At 52.5% G+C, this 16,331-nt stretch overlaps 1 protein-coding gene across 2 annotated transcripts; it reads left to right on the forward strand.

Moving 5' to 3' along the window:
• The first annotated feature begins 135 nt into the window (after positions 1–135).
• Positions 136–7,139, forward strand: MSRB1 (methionine sulfoxide reductase B1). Of its 2 annotated transcripts, XM_060285239.1 has the most exons (4): positions 151–305; positions 2,094–2,242; positions 2,588–2,702; positions 3,636–7,139. In XM_060285239.1, exons 1-4 carry the CDS (start codon positions 251–253, stop codon positions 3,665–3,667), a joined length of 351 nt encoding a protein of 116 aa, XP_060141222.1. In that variant the 5' UTR covers positions 151–250; the 3' UTR covers positions 3,668–7,139. The 2 variants fall into 2 exon arrangements, with proteins under 2 accessions (XP_060141223.1, XP_060141222.1); XM_060285240.2 differs by lacking the exon at positions 2,588–2,702 and having other exon boundaries at positions 136–305.
• The last annotated feature ends 9,192 nt before the right edge of the window (positions 7,140–16,331 follow it).

Consider the following 16,331-nt stretch of genomic DNA (forward strand, 5'->3'; position numbering starts at 1 on the left):
TAGTCCCGGGGTGGGATTGGTCCGTGGAAAGGGCGGGTCAACGGGAGGCGGGCCCTGCGAGGGTGTCTCGCACCTCTGGACGTGATTGGTCCCCTTGGGGGGCGCGGCCTAGGGCGCCGGGGCAGGTCCGGAATCCGAGTGGGATTGGTTCTCGGGAGGCGGGGCAGGAGGCGGGCACAAGCACCAGGTCGTAGGTCTGTGGCCTCGGATCTGTTGGAGGCGGCGATCGTGCAGCGGTCCCGCCGGCGCCATGTCGTTCTGCAGCTTCTTTGGGGGCGAGGTTTTCCAGAACCACTTTGAGCCGGGTACGACCTGTGACCTCCTGGAGGACAGCGGGGGCGGGGACGCGTATTAGAGGGGGCGTCGCAGCCCTCCGGGTGGCGATGGAGCCCCGGAGTCCCGGGAACGGGGGCCGAGTGTGACCGCGCGGGGAGGAACGCATGTGGATAAAGGGGATACAGAGAAGGGAGGAGTTGGGGGTTCCGGAGAGTAGGGGTACTTGAGGGGAGAGCGACATTGGAGAGAGGGTGTCGCTGTCCTCGAGGACAACAGAACTTGAGTGTGAGCGTGGCCTTTTCCGAGGAAATCTGCGGGGTCAAGGTATAGGGGTGGTGACGCCGTTGCGGGTATCCGGGTCAGGATCGGAACTTTAGGGGGAGGCGGTGGAAGGTCTTGTCCAGGGGCAGCTCCTGTGACTGGCCTGCCTCTCCTTGGGGCATCCTCCTGATATTACTCCAGCCCTTTCTTCTCCCCGGTGCCCCAGACCTGCGGGGTAAGCTGGAAAGCACGTCTTGTTGGGATCCAAATGTGACCGTCTGGGTGCCTACCCCACCTGCCCAGGGCCCCAGATTTGGGTAACCAGGAGTGCTGCCAGGCTGCCAATGGCCAGTGAAGTTTGACTGGACAGCCTGGGTCAGGTAGGAGGGGTGGAAGGTAGGGGGTGAGTGGTTGGTTTGGGGGCATGGCCGGCAGTCAGCCCTGGGCCCAGGCTTTGAGAGGCCCAGATGAATCCCCTTCTGGGCTGTGCTGCCTGGTCATGGACTAATTTGGTAAAAATATGTCCACAGGCAAGACTAGGGCAGCGACCTACCCCTGGGTGGGATTTGTTGGGTGTCAGCCCTCGAGGGAGCTGGGATGTGACACCCTGGTCTCTGTGAGCCAGCTGTGACATAGGACCCTCTGGGCAAAGTCCTCCCTTCAGACTCTCTGGCTGTGGGACTCCGGGTTGTCCTCAGGCTACTCTGCCAAGCTGGAAACTCCACTCCCACAGCAGCTCCCATTTCCTCTTTTCTTCCTCAAGTTACTGGTAAAGGCTGAGTAGGTCACAGACTCCAGGGCAGGCTGTCTCCAGGCCAGGCAGGGGGCGAAGGGTGACTCAGTACCCCTCGAGTGACCCCCAAGCAGTTTCCTGTTCTGCGAGTCAGTTTTGCAACCTTTCTTTTTCCCCTCTCAGGGTGATCTTTTGGCGGTAGGTTAAAACTCATCCTTCTCCCTGGTGCTCTGTCTTCCTGGCCCTCTGTCTGACTGGAGGTCTTTTGCTGGGATCAGTCTTTTCCTGCTTGGAGAGCAGGCTGGTGTCTGGGCATCCACCTTACGGCTTCTTTGGGCAGAGGGAGGTCCACGTGGGAAGGGCGGGGGGCTAGTGGTGGTGCTGGCCATGCCACAGCCCCCACCGTGTGGGGCCTGCTTGTGTGTGAGGGGCAGAGCTGTGTCCTCATCAGACTGCCTGGGTTCCTTCCTGGCTGCACACCCTGTAGCTGAGCATTTTGCATCCCTGAGCCTCAGCTTCCTCATCTGTAAAATGGGAACATCTGCATTACAGGGCTGTTAAGAAGAGTGAAAGAAATAATTGTGAAAAGTGGCTCTCCTGGCCTCTGGCACAGGCTCAGAACTGCTAAATGTGAGCTCCATGCTGTGTCTCCCCCACAGAGCCGATACCCAGGCTTATGGGTGGTGGGTGGGTGAGTGGGGAGGGTGTGCAGCCCACCCTGTAACCGGAGTGCTGCTGTCCTCTCCTGGGTTCAAGGATTTAGGTGCTCACCTCCGAGGCGCTGGAGCCAGCATCTCTGCTTTTACCTCCCCTTCCGCCCCAGGCATCTACGTGTGTGCCCAATGTGGCTATGAGCTGTTTTCCAGCCGCTCAAAGTACGCACACTCATCCCCATGGCCGGCCTTCACCGAGACCATCCATGCTGACAGTGTGGCCAAGCGTCCAGAGCACAATCAGCCTGGAGCCTTAAAGGTGGGTGGTAGCAACTGGGGGGCGGTGAGGAGGTGTCAGCCAGGGGGGTCCTGAGAGCCCCCCACCCCTTCCTGCTGTTCCCCCTACAGCTGTAGGGGCCTAGGGTCTGTCTATTCCAGACCTCTGGCTTCAGCCAGGGGAGTGACACCCCAAACTATTGGGAGAGCCTGGGGTCCTGGTGGGAACAGGGAAACAAGATGGTTTTCCGGGGCAGGTTCTGGGCCAAGGCCAACCTCTCATGCCAGAAGTTACCTTGGGAAATAGGCATGGGGAGGACCCCATGTGCTGGTGGCAGCAGGGGCCATGGCTGCAGCTGTTTTCATGGCTGTTTTGTGGTCTTCCCAGGTGTCCTGTGGCAGGTGTGGCAATGGGCTGGGCCATGAGTTCCTGAACGATGGCCCCAAGCGTGGACAGTCCCGCTTCTGAATATTCAGCAGCTCACTGAAGTTCATCCCTAAAGGTGAGCTTGCCTGCCGGCAGCTGGGCTCAGGCCTATGTACAGGCCTTTAGAGGCCCAGGGGCACACTGTTCTCATGCACTTACAGTGACAGAGCATGGGAGCACCAAAGCGCGCTGCCCAGGGCCACTGGAAGGTGGCTGCGGGACAGGGACAAAGGGCAGATGTCCTGCCTCCTGCATCTGGTTGATTGTGTGCAGGGTGGTGCGGAGGTTGAGTTCTGGGGCTGTGCAGCTGCAGGCTTGCTCGTCAACCTCTCTGAGCCTCCTCATCTTCTGTGTAGTGGGCGTGATGGCAGAGCCTCCTTTACAGGCCCGTTAAGACTGGCTGCATGAAAGTGCACTGGGGTCTGGAGTGTAGTAGGGGCTCAGTAAATATGTGCTCCTGTTGGCAATATTCTTATCACTGGTAGATTGTTTGGGAGCCGTTTTTCATTTGTGTGTGTTTTATCTGAGCTCAGCCTCCTCTCTGACCCATTTCTCTCTGTCTGCATCCCCAGCCGCCCTCTGGACTCCTTCGCACTCTTTGTACCTCAAATCCCTCTCCTCATTTGCTGCCCGCAAGACTGCGGCCAGTCCCTAGTCTCAGTTTTATCCTCTGTAAAATGGGGTTGCTAACAGCACCTGCTCGCTGCCCTCACTGTGGGGTTAAGTGAGGCTGTCTGTGAGGGCCGGTGCGTGATAAAGTTTTGATAATACTTTTGTCCTTTTGTAGCTATTTGTCCTCCGGTACGTGTGGAGGAAAGACAGACTCTGGGTTCTCCTGCAGATCTCAGGGAAAGAACTGGGCACAGAGACACCCCCAGGCTGCGGGTCTGGGTCCTCCCAGCTCTCTTGGTCTGCAGGCTGCAGTGGGAGTGGGCTGGGCCAGGGAACGGTGTCTGAAACCTAAGTTAGCAGCGACTTGTTTTTCTCTCCCCTCCCTCATTTCTTCCAGGCAAAGAAACTTCTGCCTCCCAGGGACAGTAGGTGGGCAGCCCACACCCAACCCAGATGGACACTGCTTTGTGGCCACACTCTGGACATCCCACCTTAGAAGTGGAACCTCAGACATTTGGACAGGGGAGCGGGGGGGGGTGGAGAGGGGTAGCTGAAACATCAGGAAGGTTCCCGAGGCCTTGCCTCCGAACAGGCTAGGAGAAGGGAAGAGGCTGGGAAAAGGAGAAGTCTACACTAGGCTGCCAGGGGGTGCCTGGAGGCCCCACTGTCGGCTCTCACAGGAGTCTCAGGGAGGGGGCTCTAGGCCTGGCTCATCTTAGAGTGATGGTGCAGCCTCTACCTTCTCTCCTCAGCCCGCTGCCCCCTCCCTGCCTGTTTGGACTCACCCCGGTGAGGCCCAGTTCTGAGATGGGCTCTGGCCCTCGCCGAAGCTCTTGCCTGTCTCCAGCAGGCTGTGCTAGGAGAGAGAACGCAAACAGGGGCGGCTCCAGTTGGCTGCTCCAGCCCTGGTCACTCTATGATTCTCTCTGACTAAACCCTTCCAGGCAGCCAGAGTGGTGATGATCTGTGACCTGCTGGGGGAGCAGGCAGAGGGGTCAGATCTCTGGCCTCTCGGTTATGAAAGGAGAAATCCCGAACCCTGTTGCACCATCTGTGTGGATGCTGCTTGCCCCACTCAGGCTTAGGAAAGCAGCTATTGCTCCATCACCTTGACTGTGCAAGGCTGGGGACACCGGAGCTCACAGCCTACAGTTCACCGTTTCCGGGGACACAGTGACTGTGCCTCACTGCACATGCTCTGAGGGTCCTGCCATCAGGGAGGGTGGGCGAAGTCCCTTCCATCTTGAATCCTCTTTGGAGTAATCAGAAAGAGATCAATAAACAAACAGAACCCAGGCTTGCTGTCTTTATTAACAACATCAGGGACTCCAGGACCCAGGATCAGGCTTTGCATAGCTGTTTCACTTGTTCCACAAATAGTTATTGAGCTCAGTGTCAGGCTCTAGCTTCAGTGCTGGGGATGCAGCCATGAGAAAGGCAGACGGGGCCTGCCCTTAAGGTCTTTTTTTTTTTTTTAATTTTTAAATTAAATTAAATTTATTTTTTTATACAGCAGGTTCTTATTAGTCATCAATTTTATACACATCAGTGTATTCATGTCAATCCCAATCACCCAATTCATCACGCCACCACCACCACCCCCTGCCGCTTCCCCCCTTGGTGTCCATACGTTTGTTCCCTGTATCTGTGTCTGTTTCTGTTCTGCAAACTGGTTCATCTGTACCATTTTTCTAGGTTCCACATATATGCGTTAATATACGATATTTGTTTTTCTCTTTCTGACTTACTTCACTCTGTATGACAGTCTCTAGATCCATCTACATCTCAACAAATGACCCAATTTCGTTCCTTTTTATGGCTGAGTAATATTCCATTGTATATATGTACCACATCTTCTTTATCCATTCATCTGTCGATGGGCATTTAGGTTGCTTCCATGACCTGGCTATTATAAATAGTGCTACAATGAACATTGGGGTGCATGTGTCTTTTTGAATTATGGTTTTATCTGGGTATATGCCCAATAGTGGGATTGCTGGATCATATGGTAATTCTATTTTTAGTTTTTTAAGGAACCTCTGTACTGTTCTCCATAGTGGCTGTATCAATTTACATTCCCACCAACAGTGCAAGAGGGTTCCCTTTTCTCCACACCCTCACCAGCATTTGTTGTTTGTAGATTTTCTGATGATGCCCATTCTAACTGCTGTGAGGTGATACCTCATTGTAGTTTTGATTTGCATTTCTCTGATAATTAGTGATGTTGAGCAGCTTTTCATGTGCTTCTTGGCCATCTGTATGTCTTCTTAGGAGAAATGTCTATTTAGGTCTTCTGCCCATTTTCGGATTGGGTTGTTTGTTTTTTTAATATTGAGCTTCATGAGCTGTTTATATATTTTGGAGATTAATCCTTTGTCCGTTGATTCATTTGCAAATATTTTCTCCCATTCTGAGGGTTGTCTTTTCGTCATCTTTATGGTTTCCTTTGCTGTGCAAAAGCTTTGACGTTTCATTAGGTCCCATTTGTTTATTTTTGTTTTTATTTCCATTACTCTAGGAGGTGGATCAAAAGTGTGATTTATGTCAAAGAGTGTTCTTCCTATGTTTTCCTCTAAGAGTTTTATAGTGTCCGGTCTTACATTTAGGTCTCGAATCCATTTTGAGTTTATTTTTGTGTATGGTGTTAGAGAGTGTTCTAATTTCATTCTTTTACATGTAGCTGTCCGGTTTTCCCAGCACCACTTATTGAAGAGACTGTCTTTTCTCCATTGTATATCCTTGCCTCCTTTGTCATAGATTAGTTGGCCATAGGTACGTGGGTTTATCTCTTGGCTTTCTATCCTGTACCATTGATCTATATTTCTGTTTTTGTGCCAGTACCATATTGTCTTGATTACTGTAGCCTTTGTAGTATAGTCTGAAGTCAGGGAGTCTGATTCCTCCAGGTCTGTTTTTTTCCCTCAAGACTGCTTTGGCTATTCGGGGTCTTTTGCGTCTCCATACAAATTTTAAGATTTTTTGTTCTAGTTCTGTAAAAAATGCCATTGGTAATTTGATAGGGATTGCATTGAATCTGTAGATTGCTTTGGGTAGTATAGTCATTTTAACAATATTGATTCTTCCAATCCAAGAACATGGTATATCTCTCCATCTGTTTGTATCATCTTTAATTTCTTTCATCAGTGTCTTATAGTTTTCTGCATACAGATCTTTTGTCTCCCCTAGGTAGGTTTATTCCTAGGTATTTTATTCTTTTTGTTGCCTTGGTAAATGGGAGTGTTTCCTTAATTTCTCTTTCAGATTTTTCATCATTAGTGTATAGGAATGCAAGAGATTTCTGTGCATTAATTTTGTATCCTGCAACTTTACCAAATTCATTGATTAGCTCTAGTAGTTTTCTGGTGGCATCTTTAGGATTCTGTATGTGTAGTATCATGTCATCTGCAAACAATGACAGTTTTACTTTTTCTTTTCCAATTTGTATTCCTTTTATTTCTTTTTCTTCTCCGATTGCTGTGGCTAGGACTTCCAAAACTATGTTGAATAATAGTGGTGAGAGTGGACATCCTTGTCTTGTTCCTGATCTTAGAGGAAATGCTTTCAGTTTTTCACCATTGAGAATGATGTTGGCTGTGGGTTTGTCATATATGGCCTTTATTTTGTTGAGGTAGTTTCCCTCTATGCCCACTTTCTGGAGAGTTTTTATCATAAATGGGTGTTGAATTTTGCCAAAAGCTTTTTCTGCATCTATTGAGATGATCATATGGTTTTCATTCTTCAATTTGTTAATATGGTGTATCACATTGATTGATTTGCGTATATTGAAGAATCCTTGCATCCCTGGGATAAATCCCACTTGATCATGGTGTATGATCCTTTTAATGTGTTGTTGGATTCTGTTTGCTAGTATTTTGTTGAGGATTTTTCTTTTTTTTTTTTTCCGGTACGCAGGCCTCTCACTGTTGTGGCCTCTCCCGCTGTGGAGCACAGGCTCCAGACGCGCAGGCTCAGTGGCCATGGGTCACGGGCCCAGCCGCTCCGCGGCATGTGGGATCTTCCCGGACCGGGGCACGAACCTGTGTCCCCTGCATCGGCAGGCGGACTCTCAACCACTGCGCCACCAGGGAAGCCCCGGTTGAGGATTTTTGCATCTATATTCATCAATGATATTGGTCTGTAATTTTCTTTTTTTGTAGTATCTTTGTCTGGTTTTGGTATCAGGGTGATGGTGGCCTCATAGAATGAGTTTGGGAGTGTTCCTTACTCTGCAATTTTTTGAAAGAGTTTGAGAAGGATGGGTGTTAGCTCGTCTCTAAATGTTTGATAGAATTCACCTGTGAAGCCATCTGGTCCTGGACTTTTGTTTGTTGGAAGATTTTTAATCACAGTTTCAATTTCATTACTTGTGATTGGTCTGTTCATATTTTCTATTTCTTCCTGGTTCAGTCTTGGAAAGTTATACTTTTCTAAGAATTTGTCCATTTCTTCCAGGTTGTCCGTTTTATTGGCATAGAGCTGCTTGTAGTAGTCTCTTAGGATGCTTTATATTTCTGCGGTGTCTGTTGTAACTTCTCCTTTTTCATTTCTAATTTTATTGATTTGAGTCCTCTCTTTTTCTTGATGAGTCTGGCTAATGGTTTATCAATTTTGTTTATCTTCTCAAAGAACCAGCTTTTAGTTTTATTGATCTTTGCTATTATTTTCTTTGTTTCTATTTCATTTATTTTTGCTCTGATCTTTATGATTTCTTTCCTTCTGCTAACTTTGGGTTTTGTTTGTTCTTCTTTCTCTAGTTCCTTTAGGAGTAAGGTTAGATTGTTTATTTGAGATTTTTCTTGTTTCTTGAGGTAGGCTTGTATAGCTATAAACTTCCCTCTTAGAACTGTTTTTGCTGCAGCCCATAGGTTTTGGATCGTCGTGTTTTCATTGTCATTTGTCTCTAGGTATTTTCTGATTTCCTCTTTGATTTCTTCAGTGATCTCTTGGTTATTTAGTAATGTATTGTTTAGCCTCCATGTGTTTGTGTTTTTTATGTTTTTTTCCCTGTAATTCATTTCTAATCTCATAGTGTTGTGGTCAGAAAAGATGCTTGATATGATTTCAATTTTCTTAAATATTCTGAGGCTTGATTTGTGACCCAAGATGTGATCTATCCTGGAGAATGTTCCATGCGCACTTGAGAAGAAAGTGTAATCTGCTGTTTTTGGATGGAATGTCCTATAAATATCAATTAAATCTATCTGGTCTATTGTGTCATTTAAAGCTTCTGTTTCCTTATTTATTTTCATTTTGGATGATCTTTCCATTGGCGTAAGTGAGGTGTTAAAGTCCCCCACTATTATTGTGTTACTGTCGTTTCCTCTTTTATAGCGGTTAGCAGTTGCCTTATGTATTGAGGTGCTCCTGTGTTGGGTGCATATATATTTATAATTGTTATATCTTCTTATTGGATTGATCCCTTGATCATTATGTAGTGTCCTTCCTTGTCTCTTGTAACATTCTTTATTTTAAAGTCTATTTTATCTGGTATGAGTATTGCTACTCCAGCTTTCTTTTGATTTCCATTTGCATGGAATATCTTTTTCCATCCCCTCACTTTCAGTCTGTATGTGTCCCTAGGTCTGAAGTGCGTCTCTTGTAGACAGCATGTAGATGGGTCTTGTTTTTTTTTGCGGTATGTGGGCTTCTCACTGTTGTGGCCTCTCCCATTGCGGAGCACAGGCTCCGGACGCGCAGGCTCAGCGGCCATGGCTCACGGGCCCAGCCGCTCCGCGGCATGTGGGATCTTCCCGGACCGGGTCACGAACCCATGTCCCCTGCATCGGCAGGCGGACTCTCAACCACTGCGCCACCAGGGAAGCCCTGGGTCTTGTTTTTGTATTCATTTAGCAACCCTGTGTCTTGTGGTTGGAGCATTTAATCCATTCATGTTTAAGGTAATTATCGATATGTATGTTCCTATGACCACTTTCTTAATTGTTTTGTTTTTTTTTTTTTTTTTTTTTTTTTGCGGTACGCGGGCCTCTCACTGTTGTGGCCTCTCCCGTTGTGGAGCACAGGCTCCAGACGCGCAGGCTCAGCGGCCATGGCTCACGGGCCCAGCCGCCCCGCGGCATGTGGGATCTTCCCGGACCAGGGCACAAACCTGTGTCCCCTGCATCGGCAGGCGGACTCTCAACCACTGCGCCACCAGGGAAGCCCCTGCTTCCATTCTTCTTCCGAGGTCCTGGATCATCTTCACTATCATTATTCTGAATTCTTTTTCTGGAAGGTTGCCTATCTCCACTTCATTTAGTTGTTGTTCTGGGGTTTTATCTTGTTCCTTCATCTGGTACATAGCCCTCTGCCTTTTCATCTTGTCTATCTTTCTGTGAATGTGGTTTTTGTTCCACAGGCTGCAGGGTTGTAGTTCTTGCTTCTGCTGTCTGCCCTCTGGTGGATGAGGCTATCTAAGAGTCTTGTGCATGTTTCCTGATGGGAGGGACTGGTGGTGGGTAGAGCTGACTGTTACTCTGGTGGGCAGAGCTTAGTAAAACTTTAATCCGCTTGACTGTTGATGGGTGGGGCTAGGTTCCCTCCCTGTTGGTTGTTTGGCCTGAGGCAACCCAACACTGGAGACTACCTGGGCTCTTTGGTGGGGCTAATGGCAGACTCTGGGAGGGCTCACGCCAAGGAGTACTTCCTGCTCCCAGTGTCCTTGTCCCCACAGTGAGCCACAGCCACCCCCCACCTCTGTAGGAGACCCTCCAACACTAGCAGGTAGGTCTGCTTCAGTCTCCCCTGGGGTCACTGCTCCTTTCCCCGGGTCCCGATGTGCACACTACTCTGTGTGTCCTCCAAGAGTGGAGTCTGTTTCCCCCAGTCCTGTCAAAGTCCTGCAATCAAATCCCACTAGCCTTCAAAGTCTGATTCTCTAGGAATTCCTCCTCCTGTTGCCGGACCCCCAGGTTAGGAAGCCTGATGTGGGGCTCAGAACCTTCACTCCAGTGGGTGGATTTCTGTGGTATAAGTGTTCTCCAGTCTGTGAGTCACCCACCGAGCAGTTATGGGATTTGATTTTACTGTGATTGTGCCCCTCCTACCGTCTCACTGTGGCTTCTCCTTTGTCTTTGGATGTGGGGTATCTTTTTTGGTGAGTTCCAGTGTCTTCCTGCTGATGATTGTTCAGCAACTAGTTGTGATTCTCACAAGAGGGAGTGAGAGCACGTCCTTCTACTCCGCCATCTTGGTTCAGGGCCTGCCCTCAAGGTCTTAAGGCATAGTTGAGACAGTAAGTTCACGCCAGATGAAGAGAAGGGCTGTGTATGATTACAGCAGAGAGAGACGCTAGAATATGGGGGCGGGGGAGCAATTAGGGGGCTGGTGCTTTGGGCCCAGTGGTCAGGGAGGGGTATGCCAAGGAGGAGTCATGCCAGGTCAGCAGCGAAGGTGACAGAAGCAAGGAGAAGAGCTTCCCACAGTATATGCAGAGGCCCTGAGAAGGCCACGGACTTGGCCTGCCCCAGGCCCTGCAGGAGGATGTGCACAATGGGCCCCGTGAGGAGGTGTGGTGTACTCCAGGAGAACTACACTATTTTCCCAATTTATCTTTTTTAAAAAAATTATTTAATTAATTTATTTTTGGCTGCATTGAGTCTTCATTGCTGCGCGTGGGCTTTCTCTAGTTGTGGCGAGAGGGCGCTACTCTTCGTTGCAGTGTGCAGGCTTCTCATTGTGGTGGCTTCCCCCCAATTTATCTTGACAGAAATCCAGGGAACGTGTTGGAATGAATACTAAGGGTGGGATAAGGTTGGAAGGAACATAACGTTGGGTCAGGTCAAATTTATTGATAGGGGCTCACTAAGCAGAGATTCTGGGTTTAATGATATAGCTTGGGGGATCAGAAAGGGCTCTAATGGTTTGGTTGGTTGGTTGGCTGAAACATGGACTAAAAAGTGGCCAACACTGAATGAGCTGTAATGCCAGACCTGCCTTGGTTCAATGGAGGGAGGGATCCAAAGGCTTAGGGAGACAGGAAAGTTAGAGTGGGTCTGTCATTTAGGACCTGCTCTCCCACCTTGGAGGATCCAGACAGCACACCTCTCACCACGATTGTGAGGAAAGTTTGTGCGCGCAGCCCCAGCATCATAGAAGCGCTCTTTGATCACTCTTCTCTGTAGGCCAGGAATTACAGAAGACCTGCTGCCACTGAATCAGAAGACTGAAATTCACGGGGATCACTGGATCCCGGGGTGACAGGACCACGTGGTGGCGCTCAGTGATGAAAGGCAAGGGAGTGGTGCTCACTGTGATGGCCAGCAGAGGCAAAGCGGCTGTCAGAATAGTCTGATTCCCACAGAATTACAGCGTCGGCCAGTGGGACGGGGTGCTCCTGGAAGTGAAATAGATCGGAAGCCTGCTGAATTCTCACTTGATCTTAATGAGCAGAAGAGTTCTAGGTCAAGTGAGCAAGAGTCTAACTTGAGTCATAAAGACAGTCATGACCCCTCATTCAATTCCCAGGCTTGAGCCAGTTTACATGCCCAGAACACCTTGAATGAACCAGAGGTGGGACCCCTCAAGGAAGGACCCTGCTATATCACCAAAAATTTAGATTGTTAATCTTTCTCCCAGCCTTCTCCAAAGTGACCTATACCAGGGTCACTCTGCATTGGGGAAACGGAAATAATCAGACATTTTGGGGACTGCTGGATACTGGCTCTGGACTGATACCAATTCCAGGATACACAAACTGTGTCAAGTAGGGGCTTATGGAGGCCCGGCGGTCAATGGAGTTTTAGCTCAGGTCCATCTCACAGTGGGTCTAGTGGGTCTCCAAACCCATTTTGCGGTTATTCCTCCAGTTCTGAGTGCATGATTGGAACAGACGTACTCAGCAGCTGGGAGCATCCCACATGGGGCAGAGTGGAGCCTGCAGGTGTGAAGGCAGAGGTGGTCAGATGAGGTTGGTGTGGCTGGGGAGGGAGGAGGGAGAGGCCAGTGCTGCCCTTTCCCTGACCCCCAGCCACAGGTCAGGGGTCTCTGCTCTGGCACAGGGTCACTGTGCAGGGGCTGCTGGCTCACCTGCTGGGCCTTGGTGGGCCTCCGGCTTACTTCTCGATCTTGGGCGGTGCACATAACCTTCCCCTGTCTGGGGAACCCAGCCTGTCTCCCTGTTGGGTGAGGGCACGGGAAAGCCATGGGGGTGGGGCAGGAAGGTGGCGTTGATGCATGGATTCTGAGTGCATGTTGCTCTGTGAGTTAGACCTGAGCCGCTGAGCAGGGGAAGGTATGTGGCGGGTGGGAGGGGTCAGCACTGACAAAGCACCAAGGAGGCCAATGCGGAGGACCCCCATTCAGGAGGGGCTTCCTGCAGCTCATCCCCTCCCCACAGTGCGGCAGCCTCCTTGTCTAGAAAGCCTCTCCATCTCTGCCCTGCTGGGGGCCAGCACTGATTGCAGCTGCTAGAAAATCCAGCTGGGTTTGCAGAGAACCCTGTGTTTCCAGCTCGTATCTCTGACCAAACTCCCCTCTGTGTCCCAAACTGGTTACCGGCTGAAGTGGAGCCTAGTCACTTGGGGTCATTACCGGCCCTGGGGCACTGTCCCAGCCCAGCCTGTGGCCTGCTCACGCCAAGTCTAGCAGCCAGCTTTGGCCCAGGGCAAGCCCACTGTAGGTGAGCAGTTATTGAGTGCTTAGTGTGTCTTCATGGGCATCACGGTGCTGAAGCTCTACCCTAACCCTGGTGGGGCAGGTACTCATTCTCCAGGGGAGGAACAGGAGGCTCAGAGAGGGGGCGGGACTTGCCTGAGACCGCTCAGCCTCAGGTCCTCTCTGTCCACACCTGTCCGTTTCCTCTCTTCTTCACCCCCAATGACAAACGGTGGCTCTGGGAAGGTCGCGACCACCTGTTGACTGTAGTCTGATGTCAGCAAGCATGTTGAAGGTGGCTAGGGGTGGGGAGGAAGCCAGCTGAATGGTCAGCAGGAATCTCGGCCCCAGGGCCAGAATGGACCTTGGACTTTGCTCACCTCTCCCAGCACTCCTGGCTCTGCATACTGGCCCAGGGGGCTCCCTGAGCGTGAACTCGGCCCAAGAGTAGGCTGGCCTACTCCTGCAAACTGGGCCAATGTGTCCAGGCCATGCCCCTGGGGGTGCCTCTCTGGGCTCAGACCTGTAGCGGGGTTGGATGGAAGATCTGCTGGTGCCCAGGTGGACTGGGGCTGGGGCTGGTGAGACTGGTAGGGGAGCTGTGAGCAGCAGTGCCTGGCTGCCTGCACCCCAGGGGCCCCACGCTCATTTGTACATGGTGGTTAACTGGGGGGGTGGGAGCTGGCAAGCAGTGTCCTTGGAGAAGGGGAATGAGGAGGGTGAGCCCCAGGACCCCGAGGTCCCCTCACATCGTGAGCCTGGAAATGGATGGCCCCGGGCAGTGTCTCTGCCAAGGGCTAGGTAGAATCATGTCACCCACCCCTCCCCCCGCTGCTGGGTTACATCATAACCTCTGGCTTGCAGCCCCAGTTGCTTCTTGAGAAACAAAAGCCTCTTTGAGAGCCCATCCCCCTCTGCTCCCTACCCGTGCCCCCTTCCTTGCCAGGTGGAGCCCCTAGGACACGACCTTCGGAGCCAAGTGTTGCATTTGGGAGCAGACAGCTCCTAGTGCTCTGCCGACACCAGCCAACAGCAGCCAGCAGGCCCAGGCACAGCACGGCAGAGCAGGGCACCTTGGGCAGCGGACCAGTGGGAGAAAGAAGAAATCTGTCTGGGACTCTGCTGATCCCCAGCCTGGAGGCAGGGACCGGCTCAGAGGGGAGCTCAATAAACGTGGGACAGACAAGTGAATTGACAATGACTGGGACTTCCGCTCATCCAAGGCTTTCCTTTCTTCTGAGTGACAATTGCCAGGGAAAGCCGTGACCCTGGGGGGAGTGCTGCTCAGGGCAGGTCCTGTGGGTAGGTCTCAGGACCCCCTGACCTCATGCGGGCACGTGGGCAGGGCCGGCAAGTGGAAGTGGCAGCCCGGAGAAGTCTGCGGTCACCGCCAAGTCATCCACCGTGCCCCCACCCCCGTACAAGGCCCTGGTAGGGGGCCTAGCGCTATGACCCCCTTCTGAGTCAACCGTTCCTCAAGGCCCCCTCCTCTGGGAGTGGGCCTAGGGACCGTGTGCAGGACGGACCAGCAGGGGCCGCTCAGGCCCCAGGAGCGCTGGGGCCTGAGCGGTGCTGCAGTTCCCCGTGGTGCCGCCGGGGTCGCTGCGGCGACAGCTCTGACGGTCTGGGCGGGTCCCAGCGCCCAGCTCCCCGCACGCCGCGCCCCTTCCTGTGACCCCCACTCGGGCCGGGTCCTCGCGCCCTAACCGCACCTCGCGCCCCAGTGGCCTCGCACCCCAGCCCGGCTCCGCGTCCCCTACTCCGCCGTCCTGCGCCCCGGCCGCAGCCCGACCCGGTGCCCCTCGTGACGCCCGCGACCCGCACTGTCCCAGCCCAGCCCCGCGCCCCGGCAGCGCTTCCCCGCGGCACCCAGTGGTCGGCGCCGGCATCACCTGGCCCCCAGGTCGCGCCCGCCCAACATGCCAGTGCCCGGCACACAGGCCGAGGCCTCTTGGCGTACGAGGGTGCGGCGACCGGTGATGGTGGGGCCGCATACGGTGGGCTTCAAGACGGTGACTAGTGCGGGGCGAGCAGTCGAGGCCCAGGGTGCCCCCTCCGGAGTCAGCAGGAGCGGGACAGAGCTGAGGGCTGGGGGAAGGTGGAGACAGGACGCTCCCAGCCCCAGCCAAGCCTCAGCCCCTTCTCCAGGGCAGCTGGGTGGGACCCGCCTGCTCTGATGCCCCCAACCTCCTCTGGCTGTGGCCCTTCCACGCCTTCATTGTACCTGCTGCCACCCTGGCCCACCCCGGGAGCACCACGTCCTGGAGTTCCACTTCCCATGCATCTTTGCCCATTTCTCTCCCCCACAATAGTGACAGCTCTCAGCTGTCCCAACCGGTGTGGTCTTTGCAAAATAATCATCAGACCAGGTAACTTCCCTCAGGGGTTCCCACTGGCTCTGCTTGCTGAGGCTCCACAGAACCCCCCCACTGTCTTGATTTCCCACTCCACAAATGATAGCAGTGTTTTGTTTTGTTTTGTTTTAATCATAACTATGTTGTTTTTATTACCCACAGCCCCCGCACCCAAACCCCTGCACCTGGGCCTCTAGGCCAGCCAGAGTCCATTCTAGAATGGGGTAATCTTGTTCCCTACCCCAAACACGAAGCCCTGAAGGGGTGCTGCCCGAGGTAGAATCAGGTGAATGTGAATCAAACTGCACTGCCTTCTGCTTGCTCCCTCTGCAGGGGCTGCACAGTCTCAGGATGAGCAAACCACACATCTGCATGAGTGAATCTGTGCCCTGGTGGATGCAGGAACCCCGGGACCACCTGTCACTCTCCCCTGGCCCTGGGCACTAGGGCTCTGCTTAAGGAGCTTAGGGGCAAGAAGCCCAGGGAAGACAGTTGGTGGGCCTCCCAAGCAGACAGGAGGGGAGGCTGCTGGGGAGGGGACTGAGGGTTACCTGTCTATAAGCTCCTTCCACCCCAGGCCCTCAGCACCCCCAGCACCTGTCTCTAGGTGTGATTTGTTCCTTGTAAAACCGTGGAGATTATCCATGGTTCAGCCCCTGGTTTCATGTCTTATCATGTTTCATCTCCAACTAGGACATTTACAAGCTCTTCTTGGCTGCAAAAGGCTTGGTGGCTGCACTGCCGGAGGCTGGAGCAGAGACGAGGCGGGCCCTGTGGGCTCTGCCCCACCTCACCCCGAGATGCAGTCTGCCTGTGGCCCTGGGCTCCCCATCCCATCTCCGACTGCAGTGGCTTTTTGGTCCCGTAGTCTCAAGAGTGTGAGGTTTTTTGTACCCCATCTCTGAGACCGGAGCCCCTGGGGTGTGTCTGGAAGTTGGGGGAGGACAGGGAAGCTAGAGTCAGAGGAAGGACAGCGCTGACTGGTATAGGAGTCATTGTTCTCTGAGAAGGGGGTGGGAGTCAATTTTGAAGGTCCTGTTGTCAGAGCAGGAAGCCTGCCGCTTAGGGAGGGGTCTGGCGGGGAGCAGGGCAGAGTGCCAGGCACCTGCCCCAAGATGCTCGGCCCTGGGCTCTGGGTTCTGGGTCTT

The sequence above is a fragment of the Globicephala melas genome, chromosome 15 (genome assembly GCF_963455315.2).
Source record: "Globicephala melas chromosome 15, mGloMel1.2, whole genome shotgun sequence".
In the NCBI taxonomy this organism is placed as follows: domain Eukaryota; kingdom Metazoa; phylum Chordata; class Mammalia; order Artiodactyla; family Delphinidae; genus Globicephala; species Globicephala melas.